The sequence below is a fragment of the Python bivittatus genome, unplaced genomic scaffold (genome assembly GCF_059951505.1).
Source record: "Python bivittatus isolate LINGU-HERP-01145 unplaced genomic scaffold, Pbiv_v1 ctg000340_np1212, whole genome shotgun sequence".
Lineage (NCBI taxonomy): Eukaryota > Metazoa > Chordata > Lepidosauria > Squamata > Pythonidae > Python > Python bivittatus.
The window spans coordinates 7,984,765-8,009,641 of NW_028277056.1; the positions used below are offsets into that span (position 1 = coordinate 7,984,765).

At 39.6% G+C, this 24,877-nt stretch overlaps 1 protein-coding gene across 1 annotated transcript in view; it reads right to left on the reverse strand.

The window, feature by feature from the left end:
* Positions 1–24,877, reverse strand: part of DLG2 (discs large MAGUK scaffold protein 2) — a 958,242-nt gene that overhangs the window by 52,521 nt on the left and 880,844 nt on the right. Inside the window, exons 20-21 of the mRNA XM_088140514.1 lie at positions 5,568–5,744; positions 80–155 (exon numbers count right to left, since the gene is read on the reverse strand). Coding sequence (XP_087996640.1) covers positions 80–155; positions 5,568–5,744 — 253 coding nt within the window. The remainder of the gene's footprint in view (positions 1–79; positions 156–5,567; positions 5,745–24,877) is intronic.

A 24,877-nucleotide genomic window follows, 5' to 3' on the forward strand; every position in this document is an offset into this window, starting at 1 on the left:
AATTCTCATTTTCTTTCCTGGCCTGTTTTAAAATACCTGTAGTTTAGTGAACAAAAAAGTTAGTTTCACTTTTACATACCCCTTTTGCATCAATCACACCAGGCTTTGAATTAAATTTCACTGTTTTTAAACGTGCTTTCTCTTTCCTTTCCACCCTGCATTGAGAGAGAGAGAGAGAAAGAAGAAAGGAAAACAGAAATATGTATGAAATGCATTATTATCATTATAGTTGTATAAATAATTATTAAATAATTTTATTCATTATTTCTATTGGTTACACCATTTATATCAAATTTTCTAGGTGTCACAACTCATCATTTAAAAACATAATAATACCCTTAGAAAAATCCAATATAAAATTACCATGTCAGGATAAAAATTCAAATACTATGTAATGGGTATACCATTAGGAGATCTCAAAGGGCCAATCTGGAGATAGAACATCCTGCAGAAGATCTGTCTATATGGTCACTAACAGATGAAACCAACTTGATGGCACATAATCAACAAAAATTCAAATGCTAGGTAACATAATCAGCAAAAGCATATATAGCATGTCATTGAAATGTCAACTTATGTCAATGTCATATTAAATGCATGAGCTAATATGCTAATATGCTCATCTCCCTTCTGCTCCTTGGATGTGACTGCAAGGAGACTAGAAAGATCCATTTCCATTTTTAGTTTTCTGCATGATCAGTCCCACCATTGGACAAAGTGAGTTTCCAACAGGACCAATCTTATCATTGGACAAAATGAGATAATCAGGTGGCAGATGTTGAAAGATGCTAGCAAAGTGTTTGAAGTCAGAGTGGTGTCAATTAGTATGCCCAGACCAAACTTTGTTATTCAGGTTACTGCCCTTTGGGTACAGAGGAAGATGTATGTATGTATGTATGTATGTATGTATGTATGTATGTATGTATGTATGTATCTATCTATCTATCTATCTATCTATCTATCTATCTATCTATCTATCTATCTATCTATTAAATTTGTATGCCACCCATCTCCCTCAGCAGAAGATAATGTCCCATTGTCTCTGCTGAAGACAAATTTGACTTGCTGTCCAGACAGCTTTATATATGGAACCAGTGTAGGCCCCATCTAGTTTTTCACTGCAGCAGGAAAATGTGTTGGACTAGATTTGTATAATAATAATAATAATAATAATAATAATAATAATAATAATACCCTGAAAACAGAAGTAGAACGACTGTGGCAAAAGAAAGCAAAGATAGTATCAATAGTAATAGGCACCTCGGGTGCAATCCCAAAACATCTGGAGCACTACTTGAAGACCGTCAGCATTAACAAAATCACCATCAGTCCATTGCAAAAGGCAGCTTGACTTGGAACAGCTTACATCCTGCGATGATACCTTTAACCCCATCAGACAACATCTGCCTATCCCAGGTCCTTGGGAAGGACTCAATAGATGGATAAAAATGCCAAATCCAGTCTAAACATCTGGCTGACTGGGCGACTGACAATATAATAATAATTGATTAAACTTGCATGCTGCCCGACTCTCAATGACTCTGGGTGGCTCTCAACAATCAATCAAATCAATAAAAGAAAAGATAAAAGATAAAGATAAAACCCTGGGCAACCAGTGGCCCTGCTTAATTGGTGGTTGGGACCCACATACATCTAGGGCTCAAAATGGGTAGGAGACATCTCGCAAGGGATAAAAAAGCAAAGGTTTTAGATCTACTGCAACAGTAGAACCTCAACAGATTCACTGAGCAGAAGAGATAGATATACTTCAGGAGAAATACAATTTTCAAAGGTTACATAAGGATGGAGTTATTTTTGACTACAGGAGCAAGTGTGAAAACTACATGAGTTAATTATTGTGGAACAAAATGACTTGGAGAACATTATCTTCAAGAAGAAATAAAATATATACTTCTGTTTCGATACTGCCCGTTTTTAACGTTGCCAGCTGCAGCACACCAAGCTCGTGTTACTATAGTTACAGCCGAACTTTGGGATAAATCTTTTTTTTTTTCCCCCCTGAGAAAGCAGCATGTACACATGGTAATGGCTGAAATGCAGCTTTCACATTCAGAAATTGATCTTCGAACCATGCAAATCTCTCAATTTTAAATCTTACAGATGAAATTCTGTATTAGAAAAGATGCAAGGGAAAGGACGTTGAAAGGGAATGAAAATTCAAAGCTGGACAAAGTCCTAAATGAAGAAAGGAAGCAGTGCATATTGAAGAACAAAGATAATTAGGTCATAGCTAAATTCAGTATTTTAATTATTATTACAGGCTAATATTAAGTTGCATTTTCTTTCTCTTGGGACAAAACCTTGGTCTCTGCTAACCTTGCAATGTTACTCAATTTTACAATTAATTTCGGCTTTCAGTGGAAAACCTGCCTCCAATTGGGGACCACACCATAATGAGATCTGCTTGTGTTAAGCATGGTTTAACTTGTATTCTATAAACCATGATTTATGATTTAGCCTGTTGCTTGAATCCCTGGATTATGAGTGCAGGATAGAGTACTATATGAACTAATTGGATTTTCTGGATTTTAGTCCCATTTAGCACCAAGGATATTTGGGGCTAAACTAACTTCCCCTGATCAGCCATGTTACACAGACTGGGACAAGTGGGTTAACCATTCTTCAGGAAGGAGGGGGGAATTTTCTTAGCCTGGCTCTTGCTATCTCACCTCTATATTTTGCTTGCGCTAGGAAGAAACTGCCTGAAGGACATGTACACAGAAGACCTCGAAGGGGGAGAGTGCAGGGAAAAGGTCTTGAGGATAAAGGGGGGGACACTGGTTCAAACTGCCTGAAACTGCCTTATTAGTTGCAATCTATTGTCTTTGCAATGCTATAAAAACTGCTTTGGGAATCTTGTTGGTGTGGTGGAGCTTCCCAGCACCTTCTGCCGCCGCTCTTTTGGGATTGCTGCCCACCCAGCGGCTTCACTTGGCCAAATAAAGCGCTGTTTTCTTTTTAAGAGCCTCTGCCTGAATTCCTGGTTTTGGATTTTCTGAGATTCAGCTCTACAAACCTTACAGTACTATATGAACTAATTGGATTTGCTGGATTTTAGTCCCATTCAGCACCAAGGATATTTGGGGCTAAATTAACTTCCCCTGATCAGCCACGTTACACAGATTGGGACAAGTGGGTTAACCCATTCTTCAGGAGCCTACAAAACCTGGGCCACTCTTTTTCTTTTCTTTTCTTTTTGTTGGTCTTTTTGCTTTGTTTTTTGAGCTCCCTGTGACCACAAGGGAGAGAGTGAAATAGAAGCAGAAAGGAGTGGTAATGATGCTACAGATTTTATGTTCTTTATATGACTCTGATTGTGATTCAGCATCGGCTTGCACCTGGTTGCAATTCACAGCTGGATTGCTGCCAGATTGACAAAAATCTTTGCAGTAGAGAGGCCTGTTCCTTGCTTGACCAGTGCTTGTGTGCTGTCAGATAAATGGGTTGATCATCATTTATTTCAGGGTGGTAGCTGGCCAGTCAGACATATCATCTGGCTACAGTCTTTATTTTTACTAGAACACCAAAGGAGCTATACTGTGTATCCTTGACTACCTTCAGCCCTAGCTCTGATATAAAGCTTTTCCTTCATTGTAACTCATAAAGCAAACTTTCTTCCATATTACATACAGAAGCTCCAGCACGTTTGGTGAAAGATGCATGCTAGCAATGCTGAACAAGACCTTTGGCTGAAGTTCATACCTTAATGCAGTGTTTCTCAACGTTGGCAACTTTAAGACGTGTGGACTTCAACTCCCAGAATTCTCCAGCCAGCAGGGCTGGCTGGAGAATTCTGGGAGTTGAAGTCCACACGTCTTAAAGTTGCCAACGTTGAGAAACACTGCCTTAATGAAACCTATGAGGCAGCTTCCAATGTTCACATAAAATAGATGTCATCTTGTTTTCTTTTCTTTTCTGGAAATTACCCTCTTTAGCTATTCATTGCAAAATTTGCCACCAGAAGATAATGACTTCCTACCACCTAGGAAGAACTGTAGTTTGACAGTTCCATCTCCTTTCAGCCATTACCTAATACTCCCCAATTTGGCTTCAAACAACATGTTTTGGGCAACCATCTAAAACTAAAAACTCTGGATATCCTAAGATAAAAATAGCCTTTGTTCTATTTAAATCTGCTCTCTGCCTCCTACAAGATAAGATACAGATCTGAGATACAGCTCACCTTTAAGATTCTTTTTAGAAACTACGTGAAATGGATACATGGAGTTACACCTGGGACAGAATTCTACTTGATATACTGGCTCCATTTTATCTGCAAATGAGGAAGTTGCTTACTCACAGGCAGAAGGTTAAGGTACCCCTCCAGATGCCAGGATGTGGCTAATATCAGGACCAAGCACTAGCTGTTGAAGAATTCCTCAAAGCTATGCATTAACCACAGATAGAAGACTGATCTTTCAGTAGCCCAGGAATGGATGATAGATGCTTGTCATAACCAATGCAGTTCCCTTCTCTGTATTTTCTTGCCTCTGAACCATCTATATAAGCTTGCTTGACCCTGCACTTGAGGTCTTGCCCAAGGAAACATGGCCAAACATGTTCTTTGTGTGCTTGACTAGATCTGCAGACAAATTGTGTCCTGATTGAAGAGACAGATGGACTTGAACCTGCCGCTTAGATGACTGAGAAGAGAGCTGAGTGAACTGAGGACTTTTTCTCCAATAAAACCAAGAAGTTGTGGCCACAATATCTGGATTTTGAACATTCCCCCCACCCTCTCTTCCCCCAGCATTTTGTAATATCTAGCCTGACAAAGAATTCTGGAGAACAAAGACTCTGCATTCTTTGTGGCATTTTGAATGATTCTATAGAAGTGTTTTGTACATCAGTTTTTTCCCCCTCTTTGGACTAGGATGACTATTTTCATTTTTTTCAAGTGTTTGATGATGCCTTCATGACTAACCACTTTATTGTAACACGAACATCTTGCAGCCTATAAGGAATATAGACTATATTCAATGACAGCAAAACTGGAATAGGCTGTTCACCATATTTTGGAGATGTCATTGGAAAAACATTCTGGGTAAGGGAGTTTGCCCTCCTGATCTTCTAGAAAAACACTGTAAACACAAAGAAGCAGTCTTTCCTGCTTTGGTTCTGTTAACCAGCCAACATTTTTCCCTACAGAAAGAGACTGTATCAGCATTAGATAGAGCATGAAAGAACCTGGAATTGCTTGATTTTTCCATGACCTTTCTGCCCCCAACATGACTTCCCAATCTACTCCCCCAAGGGTGCCCCAGGTTCAATGGTTGTTTGACGGCAAAGAGCCCTTTATCAAACTATTTTGCCTAAGCTTAATGATAATATGTTATCAACAAAATCACACTATCCCTTTATCAATATCTTGTTATGGACAGCATGACAATTGTTAAAAATGGAACAGCATCGCAGCTCTCCATCTTTTTTTCTTTTGTACATTTTTATATTTTTTTGACTAGAATAATTTTTAAAGTATGACTTTGCAACAGATACTTGAAATAAGGCTTGCAAAAAACAAAAGAGGGGAAGATGACACACCATACCTTCTTTTGCTAGGGATAACTCCCATCTCTTCACTGTCTCCTTCTAGTGTGACCCTTCTTGCTTGCCACCATTCATCATCAGAGGCATTGATAACGTGGAGAATGTCTCCATACTTGAAGCTGAGTCCTTGGCTTGGGAGGCCACTGTCTTTGCTTTTGTCATAGTCAAACATGGCTCTGTTGGAAGAAAATGCACAAAGGATGGCTTGATAAACCCAACTTGGACAGCATGTACTCTACCAACCATCAGAGGGGAGCTTCTGGAGATGATCCTAAGTTTTGAGTAGATACATATTAAGAAAAGCCTTCTTCCAACCTGACCAACTAAGGAGGTAAGGCATATGGGGAAGTAGCTACCAGATCTATGTGTACAAGAGGGCAACAAAGAAAAAGAGGTGGGTTTTTTTTGTCATAGCGTAAATCTTCAATGTCGTTTCAGCTGGAGCAAATTGTTATGAACGATTACATGACATTAATCACCATTTTCTGCACACAGCACTCTTATGCATCATTAATAACACTATGATTTATTCATCCTAATGAAATAAATCTTTGCAAAATGGTTGTCATCACAGGAAGTGGTGTTTGATGGCTTACTGCATTGGTACAGGAAAATAATTTTTGAAGCTGGGAGTATCCACCTAGGGTCAAATTAGGCTTGGAAGGAAGAAACTATTTTTAGATAGTCTCTTAGGAGGAAAATTTCTGGATGCTGTTTTTTTTTTCTTTATGGGGAAAAAAAGTTCCAGGGTCCAGCCAAATGGTCCAACCCATTCCGTTTACTTGACCAAGATATTCCAAATAGGTAATAAATAAACAAGTCTTCAAGACTTGTCTAATGGATAAGAACCATGAGTTTATCATTTTATGGTACTAGACTATAAAATAAGGTGTGTTAATAGTTGATGGCTGAAACATGACGATTATACTTTATGAGAAAGTGTGGAAAAACCGAGGCAACTCTGCAATCTCCAATTATTTTGTACTACAATTTTCTTTGTATCTTTTTGGAAACTGTTTATGGAGTAAAAACTAGGAATCATGTCCCAGGATTGGAGAACTAAATTTCCAAATTGCAAACTTTGCAGATAAATGGCTTGATAGTTTCTAGGGAGCTGTCCCCATTAGCCTGTCCCTGGGAAGAAATGGACAAGAAATTGCTCGGTTCAAATTTTAACATGAACCAGTCTAACTTTGGACTTTCTGAGCTCATACGTGAACCGGAACCAGCACACATACAAAACTCATGCATTTTAGGGGTGGGGGGTGGGAAAGAGAAAACCTTTGGGAAAATTGCTTGCAAAGATGTATTGGTGTCTGCAGTGGGGGCAAGAGGGGGCAATGATGAGAGCAGCGTTGCGCCAAAGAGATGCAAACTCTGCTCCATTCGTCCATGTTATGATGTCACACACAGATACAAAAGGAGTGGACTGCATTTGATTTTTTTTTGCAGCTATATCACATTGGTGAACCATATTCAGCTAGTGCTCAACTACCGTTCCAAGATACTCAGTGAAACATGTTGCATTTGTCTCTCTTCAGCTTCATTTGGTTATTTTCCAGTGAGAAGATACTATTTACTGTAGCGTAAAGCAACCTGCAACACCTGCTCATCATAATTATTTAATTAGAAAAACACTTAAAATCTGAAATCTGCAGTTTTCTAATTCGTCGCAAACTCCGTCTCATTCACTTGCCTAATGATCCGTCCATGCTAGAAGCTTCTGAGGAATGGTCATTGTGAAACCCAGATCTGGGTCACATCTCCAGACTGAGCAGAGGCACCGCAGTGAACAGCAACACAAGCGATACGAAGCCACACTTAACAGAGTTAGCATACACCCATATGGCGCGCGTGGCACAATAACAGAATCAGTGGTAGGCCTGCACAAACTTAGTTACCGAATTAACTCTTTTTAAAGGTTTGTACTAACTCAGTGGACAGGGTTTGCAAATAGGTTAAGTCATAAATGACTAACCAAGGTTAAAACCAAGCAAGCTTATCTTACTGGGTGAATGGAGCCATTAGCTCTTAAACTGCTGTGCTCCACGATCTTATGTAATCACATCGAAGGCCTGCTTACTATAGTTGTCCACATGAAAGCACCCCAGAGAGATGGTGGCCCAATCTTCTTTGAAAGGAGAGCCCGTTTGGTCTAGTGGGGAAGGTCCCAGGCTAGAAAGCAGGAGATGGTGAGTTCTAGTCCCACCCTAGCATGAAAGCCGGCTGGGTGACTTTGGACCAGTCCCTCTCTCTCAGCCCAACTCACCTCACAGGGTTGTTGTTGTGGGGAAAATAGGAGGAGGAAGGAGTATTAGATATGTTTGCTGCCTTTGAGTTATTTATAAAAATAATAAAAATGGCATAAAAAAAATTTAAAACCTCCCCTAGGTAATGGGTTCCACAGTGAAATGGCTCTCACCTTTAGATGTTTGTCTTAACTTTCGAGTGGAATTTGCTTTCCTTTAACTTACAGTAATAGTAATAATAAGAAACTTGCATGCCACTTGATTCTCAACAGCTCTGGGCGGCTCACCACAAAGGCATTACAATAAAATCAACAAAAGAAACAAACAGATAAAAGTTGGCAAGTGTGATGAAATGAGGGGTCTCCTTCTCCCTCACCAAAGCCTGGGTGAAGAGCCAGGTCTTCACAGATCTTCTACACAACAGCAAATTGGGGGCCATCCAGATAGGGAGGAACCTCATTCCAGATATAAATTTGCCTTCCTGTAATTTATTCCTTCTCTTGAATGCTGATGGGTCAAGAATAGATAATTTTCTTCTCCTGCAAAACTCCTTCAGATATCCGAGATTTCTATTCATGTGGGTAATTTTTTTTTTTGGTATGTTTTAGCTTATATTCTATGCAAGAATATACTATACATCCTACTAAATACAAGAATTATACCAGGGCTAACTATAACAAACTTTGCCCAAGGGCCACATATTCTGGTGGTTTATTTTCCAGTCTCATGTAGCATTTTATAAGAACCCCCTTGATTTCACTCAGCAAAGATTTCATTTCATCACAATGGCTCTTATGGCTGATGAATCCAGATGGCTGCATCTTCACCCTGTTCAGGGCTATTATGGGCAAAGCTAATTAAAGTACAAGTAGAGACCCAAACCAGGTGAATTAGTGAATGACTCTGAAGTGACTGGATGGCTTCATTGCCATCGTGAGCTGCAAGGATGAATTGGAAAGGGATACAAGGTTTATTAGAGAGAATATGGAATACGCCTTCTTACCGTACTTGTTCAGTTTCGTGCATTGTACATGTGTTGGTATCAAAATTATGCTCAATTATACTCAAAATTGTTTCCCAAAGTATACACATTAACGTCAACAAACACAAGCTGAGTAGGGTTCTGTACTATAGCCAGACTCTGGTAGTATGATTAGACACGTACCGCTTACTCAAGAGAAATGATATGCTTATGACAACAGCCTAGCTTTGTATAATGGATAGGAGGTTCAGCCAGGATTACTCAGCGATTTTATTCCACATTTCAGAATGTGCTGAAGAATATTTATTTATTTATGCTTTTGCACTTTGCCCAAACGCTTTGAACTTGAAGAGTGTCGGCAATACATGTTACAGTGCACATTACAGAATACAGAATACAGGTTGAATGGAAAATGGACTCTAGACGTGCTATGGATAGAGAATGGAATATAGGATAGAATATGTGCTACCAGATGCTTTGCTCAGAAAGTGCCACGAAACAAACAAAAGAGCACTTTACAGTGATATTGTGATCTTTTTAGGATGTGATCTTTTTAGAAATCTTTGGGACTTCAAAAGAAAATGTTTTTTGGCACTGATATGTCCAGGGGGGACTCAGTGGAGGTGTGGGTCTATGGCAGTGTTTCTCAACCTTGGCCATTTTAAGACGTGTGGACTTCAATGGCCAAGGTTGGGAAACACTGGTCTATGGGAACAGCACAAAAGTTGGGGAAGACTTTTAGAAGGGTAACAAGTAAGAGCTGTACAAAGTGTTTCAGTGAAGCGTATTCCGATCTGCCCACCAACTATGCCCTGTTCAGGATGTTCCAATCTCTTCCCTTTTGCAGCCCAGTGTTCCTTTTCTTCTCTCTGCTTCTGACACACACCAAGTATTTTAAAGCAACCGAGCCTGATTCATCTGGTCTTTTTTCCCTCCATCCCTCCCAGTGTAAGTATGGGTGACCTCCTTCTGGGCCTTTGTTTTACAATGCCATCATCATTCCCAGGACAATTGGCTTATCAGGGAGAGTAGAATGCCCCATGGTGAGGTCCACACAAGGACCACGGAGACAGAGTGAAAGCAAATGTCAAAGAAATGTAGGAAGCTCTCCCCTTCCTTTGTTCCTTCTCACCATGTTTAGATCTCAAAAGGACACCCTGTCCAGGATTGTTCTGTGCTGCCAGGCGTGCCTGAAATGGGTTGGCTTTGAAAGGGTAGATGGAAATCTCTTGTGGAAATTTCTGCTTGTCTCATCGTTGTATGAGGGAGAGAGAGAGAGACTGAGCAAGCACATCCCTGCAGTGCTGCTCCAGGACAAAATATATGTGCATGTATTTTTCCCAGCCTTTGTTTGAGGAAGGAGAGGAAAAAAACACTCATTTTAAAATAATACGCCCTCTCCCTCCCACGAGCTTACAGGAACCCACTGCTTCCATTTGTTACAGTAGAATATAAAAGGTCTCTAATTGGGGGGGGGTGATTAAAAATAGAGACCCTCCCAGAGGTGCATCTGACCCCCAAATCATTGCAAATGATCCAGAGGCCCTTCCAAAAGTTTTTGCTAAATTGTAATATTTAATTAAATTACCTTACTAATAATGTTTGGTTAAATTTTAGATTATATTAAAACTAAATCTGAAAAGGCCAAACTGGCCTAGAAGAAAGGCCAAATGAAGAATAGAAAAGAGACATGGCAAAGCAAAGTATTACATGGGCAGTACACAAAAAAACTATGAGGCAAAGCAGATAACAACAAGACCTGGCAATGGCTAAGAGCAGGAAAATTGAAGAAAGAGACAGAGGGGCTAATTCTGGCTGCACAAGACCAGGCCTTAAGAACAAATGCATATAAAGCCAGAATTGAGAAGACAGCAACAGACAGCAAATGCCGCCTCTGCAAAGAAGCTGAAGAAACAGTGGACCACCTACTCAGCTGCTGCAAGAAGATCACACAGACTGACTACAAACAATGGCATGACAAAGTAGCCACAATGGTGCATTTGGAATATCTGCAAGAAATACCATTTGCCTGCAAGCAAAAACCAGTGGGACCACAAAACAGACAAAGTAATAGAAAATGAAGACGCTAAAGTGATCTGCGACTTTAGAATTCAAACAGACAAGCACCTGCCACACAACACCCCAGACTTAACAATTGTTGATAAGAAAGACAAAAAAGTCTGGATAGTGGACCTTGCAATACCTGGAGACAGCAGAATGGAAGAGAAAGAACTGGAGAAAATCACAAAATATAAAGACCTGCAGATAGTTGTAGAACGACTGTGGCAAAAGAAAGCAAAGATAGTACCAATAGTAACAGGCACCTCGGGTGCAATCCCAAAACATCTGGAGCACCATCTGAAGACCATCGGCATTGACAAAACCATCATCAGTCAATTGGAAAAGACAGCTTTACTTGGAACAGCTTACATCCCGCGATGATACCTTTAACACCATCAAACAACAACATCTGCCTATCCCACATCCTTGGGAAGGACTTGATAGGTAGATAAAAATGCCAAATCCAGTCTGAACATCTGGCTGACTATGCAACAACAACAACAACAACAACAACAATACTTCTTCCCTGCTTCTGGGATCATACCATAATTCAGGAAATCTCTTCAAATTGCCTTGATTTCCCACATAATGTAGGACCTTAGTTTTCTAAATTAAACAGAAATTAAGGGTCTGGGTGGAGTCCCTGTGTTTGGTTGGGGCTAAACAAAGTGTTTTCCCAGCTGTACATACTTGTCTTAAATAATATCTGCAGAGGTTTGTTGCATCTGGTTAAAATGGGGAAATTTTATGCCAAAATCCCAAATACCTGCATATATATACACTTCCCTAGTTTGATATTTTGGAATTGTGAAATGCAACATATCTAGAGAGCACCAGGTTTAGAAAATAACGCTTTGCAAAAAAGACCAATTAAATCTTGGGTTATTCTAATTCTCAGCCCCAAAGAATCTTTATTATTACATGGAATTAAAATGCTATAAACAGGTAAATAATAATAAATTGGCATAAATGAAATGATTAAAAGAAACAAACCTTGCGATTAGCCAAAAAGGTTAATCTAAAAAGAGAGAGGACTTTTCAGCATTTATCTTATTTTTGTAGAGGAATATCAACATTCATGGTTGCTATTGAAAATATCTATGATTGCCTGATCCCTTAAATCCTCAACACTAGCAGCCATGGGAAATGGAGAAGAGGTAAGTTGTCCTATCTCTCATGAGGTATATGAAGTAATTCAATATTATATATGTGCATTACATATGAATATTTCATATGCAAGAAGGAACATCTATGTTGCCGTCTGTAATATAATTCTGGACTAACATAACCTATTGGGATTACTGTAAAAGCTATGCCTTCAAGGCTGCCTCAGGTTAAGTATGGAGCTAGCCATGGTGCTGAATATCTAGTTTGAAGTTCAGCTATTCTGAAGTTCTACAAACGTAGTACTGTATCTCCTTGGAGTTAAGCTTGGTTTCTGGAGACCTCATGGATGATATTTATGCAATAAAGCACATTTAACCCATTCAGTAGATATTTCCCTAATCCAGATCACAGAGGCTGTGTTCACAAAAACATTTAACCCAGCTACTGAATTAACCCATTTTCTGGATATGATGATACACATAACCATAAAATAGCCTAATAAGTTTTTACTTAACCCACATAAACTAACCAAACATAGCGTAGTCTTCAAATATTGACATTAGGTTTGTAACTTATTTGGTTAAGTGTGTTGTGTAAACATAGCTGGGGTCTCCTGACTAGAGTTTAGTAAAACTATTCCAGATGACTCCTGTGCCTTTTCTGGTACCAGAGTCTGATTTAGTGGGAGAAAAAACCCAAATCTGGAGAAATACCCTTTCAAAAGAAAATCCATGACCATCTATATCCTTTAAATATACTTGTAGAATACACAATGGCCTGTAGGATGAGATACCGGCTACATGCAACTTCAAATATCTTGCAGTTTTCCCCATTGCTGGTAAGGATGAATCATTCCAAATGCAATTTCCTTGTTTGTGTGATGCTCAGACAAGAAAATAGAATTACTCCACCTTTATAGGGCCTAGAGCTAATGACTTCCTATTATAACAGGCCCACTAGTGCTGTTTCAGGTTAGCAACCAAATAAAGCCCATTTATTTAAACTGAAGCCTTGTGGTATTTTGAATTAGCATCAAAAGACAGCCAGTCTCACTGCACAGTTAAGACTAATTCTAGCACAGAATCATCCTTTTCATTCCTATCAGAATGCCAAAATTGATAGATGGATTTCAATTTGTCACACTAAAGTGGATAAAACAAGAATTCAGCCACCTCTTAGGAGATTGAGGCTTGCAGGTGAGTGAAATAAATCTTCTTTATTTGGCCTGCCTGCACTTCAGGGTAAAATCTGTCTTCCACAAAGGATGTTTAGTATCACTTACTTAACAATTGGCAGCATTAAGTATTACAATCTGGGATGAAATGGGTCATTTATATAGGTACTCAACTACATTATGCTAAATCAGCGGATACTTTTTGCATCTGACTACACTCTTCATCAGTGTGAGCCTGAAGGTTTGTTTTACTAAGATGATAACGAAACAGAACATTTTGTGTGGACATTTTCTGCCTTGACTGCTGAGAATTTTATTTTCTTACCCTCTCCTTCTCCCACCATTAACCATCAATACATTTTTTGCACTTGAGACTATAACAAACCAAAAGATAGGATCCTGTCCCAAGGATCTTACAATATAAATTTAATTAAAGAGGCAGTAGAAGATGGAAGGAGCTGGAACACCAAATCAGAGGAAAAAAGCAAGACTAGGCACTTCCTGCATTATTTAATAGGGCTTGCAGAAAAGAGATGTGTCTTCCAGAAAAAGAGATGCTTGATTTAAAAAGGTGCTGACATTGAAAAGGGTACTCATCCCCCATTGTTCCCCTTTGAATCCTGATCACTGCACAGCCCTGTTAATGGGCTTATTCCATTTCTTAACCACTCAAAGAGGTTTGCAACACTTTAAAGTTCAGTGGTTTGGGCCCAAATGAATGAGTTGATCTCTCCCCCCACCCCAGATTCAATGGGATGAGTTTTAAATCCCTCTGACTTCAGTAGAAACAACATTCAACAAACTTAGTTTGGATCCAATCCAATGATCACTTTGCACTACCCATCCCCTCTCAGTATTTATTCTCCATGCAGGCTAACTCTCTTCTGTAGCCTGTTACACCCTAATATACCACTGCTCTTTTAGCTTCAAACTATTATGTACAAAGGAGTACATATTCCCAAATATTGCAGTTGAGTGGCTAATAAATTCAAATGAATGAATAAATAATAAGCATGTGCCACAGAAGTAAGGCTACCAGATCTGAACTGCAGAACTCCAGACAATCATTAGATGGTAACCAAGAATTTAGTCCTTATGTATCTCTTTGCTGCCAGCCAATGGTTGGGCTGCCTTTGTTCAAAGGTCAAATGGAGATTTAAACTTGCATCTCCCAAATCTTAAACCAGCATCTTTAGGGTTACACCACATGGCTGCCTCCTCTAGATGTCTGTTTAAGAGCTAAGACCCATCAAACTCAAGGTGATTTACTCCTGAATGAACATGTTCAAGATTAAAGCAAGTAGCAATATCAGCAAGGCATCATCTTTTGATACGGTTTGAGATGTAGAATGCGTCATAAAATGGGACTGTAGTTTTCTTTGAAACTATAGTGAAAAGGGATAGGATAACGTAGCAATTTTCAATTATTTTCATTAAGCTGAATTAGCTAAGAACTGCAGACCTTAATAAAGCCAAAAGATTGTTATGATTTAGAAAGAAGCCAGGCTATAATCAGAACTATTGTTTTGGAAAGGGCAAATTTTGGTTCCTGTGAGAAACTTGGATCACTACTGCTGGCTTCATGTGGTGGCTAAGAGCTTTGAAAAAAAAATCAGATTGTAGGAATAAAGAATGGGAAGTGGGGAATTGTCATTTTCATTCCTAGCACACACAGTTCTCAGAGGCTTCTAGCTGTCCATTATTGGAATCAGAATACTGGGCTTAATGGTCAGATTTCTGATTGTTCAATACCTTATAGTAGAAAGGAACCATCAAAGTAATTGCAGCTGATAGAAATGCAAAAAAGAAAAAGTAGTAGAGGCCAATCAGAGGCAGGCATTCACTCTTTTTATACAGCTGTGAAGAGCGGATTATGATCCTTCCTGACAATCAAGACAGAACATCTGTTCCAGAAGCAGCCCTGAGATTGCGAACAGGTTGGTAGTTCAAAGAGAAAGAGAGAGCAAGGAAAAGAAAAAAGAAAAAGAAAGCTCCAGCACGATCAAAGATACCTTGTTACATTTGAGAAGCAATAGGGAGCTAGCAATAAGGGTAAAAAGGTATATGTTAAGTCTCCAATAGCAGATAACCAGCTCAGGAGAGATTCATGGTGAATCTCATGAATTAGGTTGTGGTCAAGAAAGTATGCGAGTCCAGATACACAGGGTTTCTCAACCTTGGCGACTTGAAGATGTGTGGACTTCAACTCCCAGAACAACATGGCTGGCTGGGGAATTCTGGGAGTTGAAGTCCACACATCTTCAAGTTGCCAAGGCTGAGGAACCCTGCGTATACAGAATCTTGGAAACTGAACAAGCCAAAACTCTAGTACTTATTTGTCAATTCATTAGTGCAGGATCTCTCAGTGACATCTGAATATCTTTTTCCTAGAATGAGCTAACCACCCTTTTCCAGATAGACTGGCACTAAATTGTCCATCTGTTCATTGGTATTAATGTTTTGAGATACTCCCTTTAATTTTACAGCCCCAAAGACAATCCCAGAGTAAGTGAAATTATAGCATTTCAGTATTAGATAAATCTATCCATCCATCTATCATTAAGGAGAAAGGTTTTTAAAATTTTTGTTTTGTCTCGTATCTAACTATTTAGAAAACCCACTTTCAAGAAAGTCTTGACTCTTGGTGATTGCATAGACAAGTCCCTAAAACTTCCTTGGCCACATTTTTCAGTAGTGACTTGCCATTTCCTTCTTCCTAGGGCTGAGAGAGAGTAACTGATCCAAAGTCACCCAGCTGGCTTCTATGACTAAACCAGGATTAGTTTTCCAACTCCTAGCCCATTGCCTTAACTATTAGAGCTAGCTGGCTCCTGTGCAATTAATTAATTAATTAATTGGATTTCTCTCCCGCCCATCTCCCCTGCAATAGGGGACTCTGGGCGGGTTAATCATATACTGCCTACTGTATATTGTAACATTTGATGTACTTTTTAATCATTTAATCATTTTTAATCATTTCCCCTCTCTTTTGGATATGACTAGTTATAGACTCGTAACAAAGACTGATTGATTGATACCCGGCAGAAGAGTAAAAAGAATGGCCTGTTTCCTTACATAAAGTAACCACTGCTATTTATGCAAAGAAAAACAGAATAATCTGAAATAGCCTTCCCCTGTGGCACACACAACAAACCACAATGCCAAAATGATAACAAACGTACCATGATGTCATCACCCATTGCAGTTATTATGTGCTCATATGCCAACATTTTATAGTAGTTCATAGGTTGCAGGAAGTGTGTGATGACATCATTACACTGCTGTGGAGTCCTTGGTGCTCTCTTACATCTTTGCTCCTGTTACATCCCCTATGGTCATATGCTTCTGTTTGACTACCTGATGATGTCCATCTGGAGAATCACATACCGTACAGTATTGCCTGCAGACACTGAATAATGATAAAAAGTTGCAAAATCACTTTTAAGATGAGTTGGTGGCTTATATGACTTTTTCTTGACAGGGCATGTCAATAAATACCTTTGTCTTCTTTTGAAATAATACATCAGCTCCATAGTCTAACCTACAGCCCTAGATGTCTCCCAACCCCCACTGAAGTAGTAAGAACACAAGAACATAATATACAGTGTGTGTGTGTGTATTTAATATATATCTCACAGCCTAATCTTTCCTGCCTCCACCCAGCTACCACTGGCAAAAGAGGGAAGGGGGTGAGTCCTTTAATGGTGTGTAGAGGTGGCAGGAGAGGTTCCCCCCATCACAGTGGCCATCCAAGGAGCTAATCCCTCCCCTTTTCATCTTTCACTGCTCTCCCCATCGCATCACAGGCACTTTCTGTTGCCAAGGAAATCTCTCTGCTTTGGGTTGCCCCTGCTCTTACTTCCACCCCTCCCCTACAACATTTCCCCCTGGAAAAAACTGTTTTGGGGTCCTATCCATAATAAACAGCCCCATATGTTCCATCTACGGATGAAAACATCTGACATAAGAGGTTTTTTTCTCAGCGATTGGGTTGTTCTAGGCCATTTGGTGGGAAAGCTGTTGCTACCATAAAGACAGCCTTCTGAAATCTCTCACTCCCAAATGCAAGCAGACTAAAAAAGATAATAAATAAATAAACAGAACATCAATGTGTGTATTACAACAATAGCTTCCCAATAAAATGAAGGCATGAAATAAATGCAGTGCCTAAGAATAATTAAGACCTTCCTTCACATCACTGTCTTCAACTTAAAAAAAAAAAGATGATTAGCAATATAAAAAAAAAATTAAAAATCTTGCACATCCTTGCTAAACAGTTGAGTAAAATTGCACCTGAACAATTTCCCTCTGTCCTAGTTCAATAGCAAGGAGCCTTTCTCCAATCGTTTCCCCCACTTTCCTAATGAATTATAATAGTGGCTTCCTATAACAGATGTGCCATCTTTTGCACAAACTAGGATAGCTCCAAAGAATTTTCAAGCTTTTTAATGACAATGCTTGAGCAATGCGAATATTCCTAGAAAACATCAAGCAACAGTCTTAAATATCACCACAGGGCAATCTTTAGAGAGCATCGAAAAAAGGAGCTAGGCAACCTGAGGACTCTACCTTGCCTAGTAGTCCTACTCAGCTGAAAAATCAATGTTGTGGCATTCTGACATCCCCACAAATCTACAGAATAAGTTATTAAATAGGCTCAAGAATTTTTTTTAAAATCAAAGCCACCACCTTCCAAAATAGAAAACCCTCCCCTGAGAAAAACTGTCTTGCACACCTATTTTGCATTATCACTTCCGCACAGCAGGCCTTAACTCTGCCCTGAATATCACATGTGGTCCTTAACTTCCTGACGTAAGAGGCCCCAGTTTTCACCTGAATGTGGAAATTATAGATGCAAATAATCCAACCCATGGTTCCCATTTTAAAACAAAGGGACACTTCCTCCTAATTTCTAGCACCTTGCTGTTTTTTCCAGACATGACACCCTTTCCTAGCTGTTTCCTGTTGTTGACTTCTGTGGAGACATCAGAACATCTGCCTGCAAACCACACTTCATTAACTGACATTTGAAGCCACTGAAAGGGTGTTTGTACTGTCTTACTGGTGCCAGCACATTTCAAAAAACAGCCCACTGGAAGCCGCCACTGAGACTCAGAATTTCAACATTTTTCCAGTACTTTGGGATAAGGCTACAGTCTTTGACATTGTCTTCTTTTGGTTGGATTATTTTTATCCTTGTTGACATTTCCTGTAAGGTTTTACAAGGAATGTAATCCCTTCAGAGATTAGGAAGCGGACAGTAGATTCATTATTAGGCTATTTATTTAAACCTGTGACAAAGTAATTGCCTGGAATGCAAGATATTTCTCAAGTATGTTGCAATTCTATTCTGTCTGGCAGAATAGAATTATTAGAAGGGAGGTGGAGAAGATAAGACGGTGAGACTTTGTGATAAACTAGAATGCGGTTTGTTTGATTTGAGTTTAGCATCATCATATACACTAGCCACTGAACTTTGTAAACCACAGATGATAGTTTAGCATTAAGAATGGACCAAGCCATTCTGGCTCGCTCAAAAAGTGGGGTAAAATCAAACCACAGATTGGTGATGTGAGAGTTTTAATCAAGACTACTCAAGGAAATCAGAGCCATGTTTTATGCAACTTCATAAGAACATACAGTGGTACCTCGGTTCACGAGCTTAATTCGTTCCACAATTCTGGTTGCGAGCCGAATTGGTCGCGAGCCAAATCAAATTTCCCCATAAGGTTCATTGTAAATAAGGTTAATCCGTTCTGAACCATATGTATTTTTCTTTTAACCACAAAAATATGAAACATAGTACAGTACAGTACAGTATGAAGAGAGAGAACACTAACCTTGCTTGAGGCAACACCAAAAAGCTTTACACCAAGTGTCTGTCTGTGACCGCGATCTCACTTAGAGGAAGCCACGACCACGTGTCAGAGCAGGGAAGATGGCCGCGGGTCATGTTCGTCACCCGATGCACAGTTCACGAACGGAAGCAAAGTTTTGCGAACGCTGCTGTTCACGAACCGAATTGTTCATGAACAGAAGCGTTCGTGAACCGAGGTATTACTGTAATTCTATAATAGTAATTCAAAAGTAATTCAGGCTTAGTCTCAAGTAAGGGTACCAGAAAACAGGTCAAATGTTTTAGACTCCAATGGGAATAAGTTAGGAAAAGCCCCTTTTGACTACTATGTAACCTAATTGTGAAATACCAGTTTATTGCAGGGAAAAAAAAGATGACTGTAGGGCGTCAATATCACATCTTCTTCCCTTTCCTGATTTAGATTGCTAAAAGTGTTGCCATGATTTTTTTTTTTAAATTAACTTAGCAAAAGCCAAAGAGGTAATCTATTAAAAAAAAAAAGTATACCAGTAAAACAATGGGATGGGATGTGGAATGGCAGTCTTATTTTATTTTATAAATAAATGAAGCTTTATTATTAGTTTACTGTATGTACCTGCTGAAAATAAACAACGCAGGAAGGTTTAAAAGAAAATGTCCCAGACATCTTACAATCATTAAATGAACTTTTTTTTAAAAAAAAAGAGGGAAGGGAAGGGAAGGGAAGGGAAGGGAAGGGAAGGGAAGGGAAGGGAAGGGAAGGGAAGGGAAAGATCAAAAATTGCCCAGTCAGACTAGTGGCTCATTTAGTTAACTATCAGTAGCTTCCAGGAACTTGGCCAAACTTCTTCCCATCATTTTCTGTCTCATCCTCCTGAATAAAATGATTTCTTGAGCACTTGTGCACTTCCCCCAAAAGGGGAGTATGGCTACACACTGATACACAGACACAACTTCTAAAATTTTCTGGATGTGTAAGAAAGAGGCAAAGTAAAATAACCTGTAATTCCAGTTTTCAAGTTGGTCACATTCTGCTATTTTTGTTAAATCCAATCACTTAAGGTGACATCCTTCATTTAGGATAATCATCAATAATATCCCATCACCAGTCATTATATTAAGACATAAGTCATCTTTTTCTGTTTCCCTCCTCCCTTCTTCCCAGGGAAGAGAAAGAAAAAGCATTTGTTCTTTCTTTCTGACACCTGAGGGACCATGTTTCCCATATCCTGAAGTGAATTGTTGATTCTGATTGATTTTAATTTCCTGATCCACACGAAAAGTATAAAGTGGCCTTCAACCATCCAGTGGATCTGAGAAGAACAGGGCAACCAACCATTCTTCTCTCTTTCTCTCCCTGCTTGTTTTTATTCAGAGAAGGGTCAGGACTGTGGCTTCACCTTGTTTTTATTCATTGCAAGTCAGCAAGGTAAGAATGCAGCCTGGAAAGATGAATCTTCCTCTCTCTGCTTCTCTCTTCTTTCCATGTTTTCTTCCCCAGAACATTACCTTCTCTTTCTTTATCCTCCGTTCTCAAGATGGACTGTGTTCAATGCCCTCCTTTTAGCGGGTGTGTACACTTTATGTGTGAATGCTACATGTTTTAAAGTCTCTTGCCTTCTTTGCAGCGGCAGACAAGTTTAACGTTGTACCTTTATTTTTAGTTTATTTCCCCATCTGTAGCTAAATGCACTTTATTAAAGTGACTCACTTTGCAAAATATCCCATTTCCCCACTTTGTCTGTACTCACTCTTTCTCTTCATTGAACTGAACATATTTAATAACCCAAAGACTGTTAGCTGTTTAAGCTTTCTATGTTAGCCTGTAGACTGTTCACTGCTTAAGACCACATGCATTAGCTTGTAAATTGCCCACTGCAGATATTGAATACTAAGTAATTATTTGATTGCCTTGTATCCCATGACCCTCAAATCATGTTTAATGACCTGTATTGATGGGTTATGAATGCCAGTTTCATTTTCCTAAATGTATAAGCCTGTTTGATGACCTATAATGTTTGGCATCATCAGAGGAAGACCCCACTTTGCTACATGAGGCCTGAATACTTAGCTCAGACAAGATGTGATGGAATGGAATTATGAAGGCCAGGATCAGGGAGAAAAACATTTTCTTCCATCTCCTGAGGAGCATGGGAGATACAAGAGGATGAGACTGGCACCTCCCTGAGGAATTCACAATGTTGTGGCTGGCATTACTTGGGAGCTGGGGTTTCAGTCTGGGAAGATTCTTGCTAGAGGTTGTAGCTAATAAACATAGCTGGACTGAATTTACATGGTCTCTTGGAGTTCCTTGGGCTAGGCCTGACATCAATCTTCCCAGACTCAAACCCCAGCTCCCAAGTAATGCCAGCCACAACATTGTGAATTCCTCAGGGAGGTGCCAGTCTCATCCTCTTGTATCTCCCATGCTCCTCAGGAGATGGAAGAAAATGTTTTTCTCCCTGAACCTGGCCTTCATAATTCCATTCCATCACACAAGATCAGCAAAATGTTATTTACATTTGGGATTTTGAAGAAATATTATAGGCACATTCAACTAATGGCTACTATGGGACAGACTTGCCTAGGCATAAAATTACTACCACATTGGGCGTTGCCAGTCATAAAGTACCCTTCACCAGGAGATATATGGGTGGCTTTTGTTACCCTAGCCTTAACCCTGGCAGGATTTTCTTTCTTTTTTCAATTAAAACTCCATTTCCTAAAAAAAAGATCATGTCCTAACCTTAACCCTAACCCTTCTAGCTTTCTAGGAGCTCTCCGTTATCTTTTTTAACCCTAGTCGAGAGGGCATATTTTCAAGGAGAGTGCCACCATGCCCTTTTTTCCCCTTCCTAAGAACGAAGAGAGAACTGAATGAAGCCAGAAGCTTTCTTAGTAATAAAGACAAAGTTGAAGGCTGTTGTCCTGTTTTGCAGCATGCCAGTGATTGATGCATTTCCCTCCCCTTTTCAAATATAAACATTTGGGGGGAAAATCAAGCCAAGTGGGGCACAGCATATAATCAAAGCTACACTACTGATGTCCCTTGGTGGGCTATCCCTTGATGTTAGGGTGGCAAGGATAAGCTGGTCAAAAGTTATGTTTGGCAGAAGCACATACAAGGTCTTTTTCAAGGGGGAGGCTTGGGAGCAATTCCCCAAGGCACCACACCCCAAGGAGGCCCCCTCCAAAGTAAAATGCAGTTTTGAAACCATTAAATGGATCAATGTTCTTCATCCCAGTCAGAAAAAAACTAACCTATTAAAATATAATGGGAAGAGTTATTATGTGTCAGGTTTCTCTGCACCCTCCTGATTAGAGCTCACAGCCAGTTTGAAACGGAGCACCATAGAATCTTAGTACTAAATCAATGAACTCCTGGGCTATTGACTTTAATGGACCAAACATAGTGGAGAATTACAGTTATGTAGAATAAAATGAGAAGGAAGGAGGGGGAGTGTTAAACTGGAAACATAGCCCCCAGGGCCTTTCAGAGTCTTTAAAAGGTTCTAAATCACACAGTTGGAAAGAAACCTCCAAGATCATCTTGTAGGCAATCCAGAAAACCTATTCCTACAGCCATTTTTGCAGATAATCATCCATGCAAAAATAAACAATAGAAAAGGTTGCTTGTTTGCAGTCAATAGGATTTGAGAGGGAAAAAGTGCACCCATCATAGGCACATGTAGGGGAGGACAAGGAGGCAGTGATGAAATGTGTGTCATGACAACCCAACACAAACCCCATGGCTAACATCACTGCATCTGAATTTGGGACGCAATTACAAAAGGGCAGGGATTATGATACAAAACTTATTTTGTCCTTTCTTTCTCATTGTGTTTAGCAGTGAATGCCAATGTCCTTCTTTGTATTTCGTTTTTCTTTAAGTGAAAAGGAAGGCTAATTTATAAAATGATAGTCTTCCAGGCAATAGCCACCCAGCCTTATACAAAGAGGGGTATCCGCAGGGAGAGTCAAAAAAGTCAAGATGGTGACTGGGATTGGGCCATCAAAGCTCTGCCCCTTTTTTACACACAACAAACCAAGCCAACCTTTTTATGCACTAAATGTTTACAACCATCCTGGAATGCAGTTGTGAGTCTTCCGCAAAATTAGCTCCTGATATTTGACCCTCCTGAAAGAAGGTAGGGTGCAATTAATTTACATTTGTTCTTTGCAGCTCACCAAAAAAATTGAGCTTGTCTGGCATAATTGGTGACATTCCTCCAGACTTAATTCATAAGGCTATTTTTTGATTCAAGTTTCCACCAGCTGTTAGCACAAGCCACGGCGGTAGCTCTATTTTAAGAAGTTCACTAAAGTGCACGTACTGCCGACAGCACCATGTGGTGTATTTATTATTCTGAAAACAGAGTCAAATTGAAAACTTTGAGAACTTTCCTTTTTTAAAAATACATAAAGTATATTTACCCCAACTTCTTTCATGTTGAAATCACATGCTGAGCATTAGGAAGGAAAGGCATGACAGTTTTCAAAAATCTGAGAGGGGGGCAACATTCCTGAGTTTGGTAATATTCAAGATCCAATGTGCTACAGCAGTTAAAGCTTTAGGTTGGAATTAGAGAAGGTTTACACTGTATCTATTCTGTTCCAATCCAGCTTGCAAAATACAAGCAATCAAATGGATTTTTTCCCAGAAAGATTATGAGCTCATAGGCACCTTCTACTAACCAATGCCCTACTAACCATTTTTAGGAGACATGATTTCATGATGCAACCTTTGTCTCATCCCTGGCCCACCATGGAGACAACCTTAGCTGTTCCAGTTTTAAATTAGTGTTTTCTATCTTCTCCCGATATGTCTTGGTGCACAAACAATCCTGGTGAGAACGTGGTCAGAAGTGGAATCTACTGAGTGACGATTGATTGATTGAGACTCCTGACAGCTCATCTTCCCTGTTCATTGGTCACTGCACTTCATGGACATTTGGACTTGGGTGGCTGAAGAAACCAGAATCTAGTTTCTGCAGATACATCTTTGCAAAGCATCATTCAGGCCATAAAAGTGCTGCTTATATATACTGTTATACCAGTCTTCTGGAAGAACATTATAGCTGTTATTTAACATTTAATGGTCTCTTAAAAGCCTGGTAGGCTTTCTGTAAAAAACAAGAACTGCTAGTCAAGTTCAGCTTGGAAAGAAGCATATTGGTGGTTCTATCCCAAATGAATGCATTAAAGGTTTTATGCTGCTTTTTGTAACAAATGGTTTTGCACAGCCCTGCTTTCTATTGTTCTTACTGCTTTGGGAGTGAGGCAGTGACATTTTGCTGAATTTAATGTCATTTTGTGTACTCCAGGGAATACTTTCAGGTGCTGCTGACTAGCTATCACTGTCAGTCCCTCAGCACTTATTGATTTGGGATATTCGGTAGTTGAGGTCAAATTGACAAAGATCAGTTTCCTCTTTTATCCTGAGTAGCAGAAATGATGATAAACCTGTGCATCAGTTTCTGGAAGACTGATAAACGTCTATCCAAAAATAACCCAGCTGACAAATTGGTGGGCTGAAGGATGGCTGGAAGCTTCACCTCACCAACTTGTTGGCTAGGCTATTTTTGGACAGAAGCTTAACAATCTTCTAGAAGAAAGCTGGATTGGAAGATGGGTTTAACATTTTTCCTGTCACTTGGGCTACCTATGTTCATAGATTGCCCAAGTGAAAGGTTACCAGGGTGGAGTAGGCAACTCAAAAGACAACTAAGGCCTCTATCCAAAACATCTGCCCTTAGCCATCCAAGTCTGTCCTTGCCACACACTGAGGGTGATTGGTCATATTTTTTGTTCCTGCTGACTGCTGATGGTGACTTGGGTGGGAAACAAAATCAGGGGAATCAACACATCCAATATCTTAAATTGTCCCATAATAAAACTAT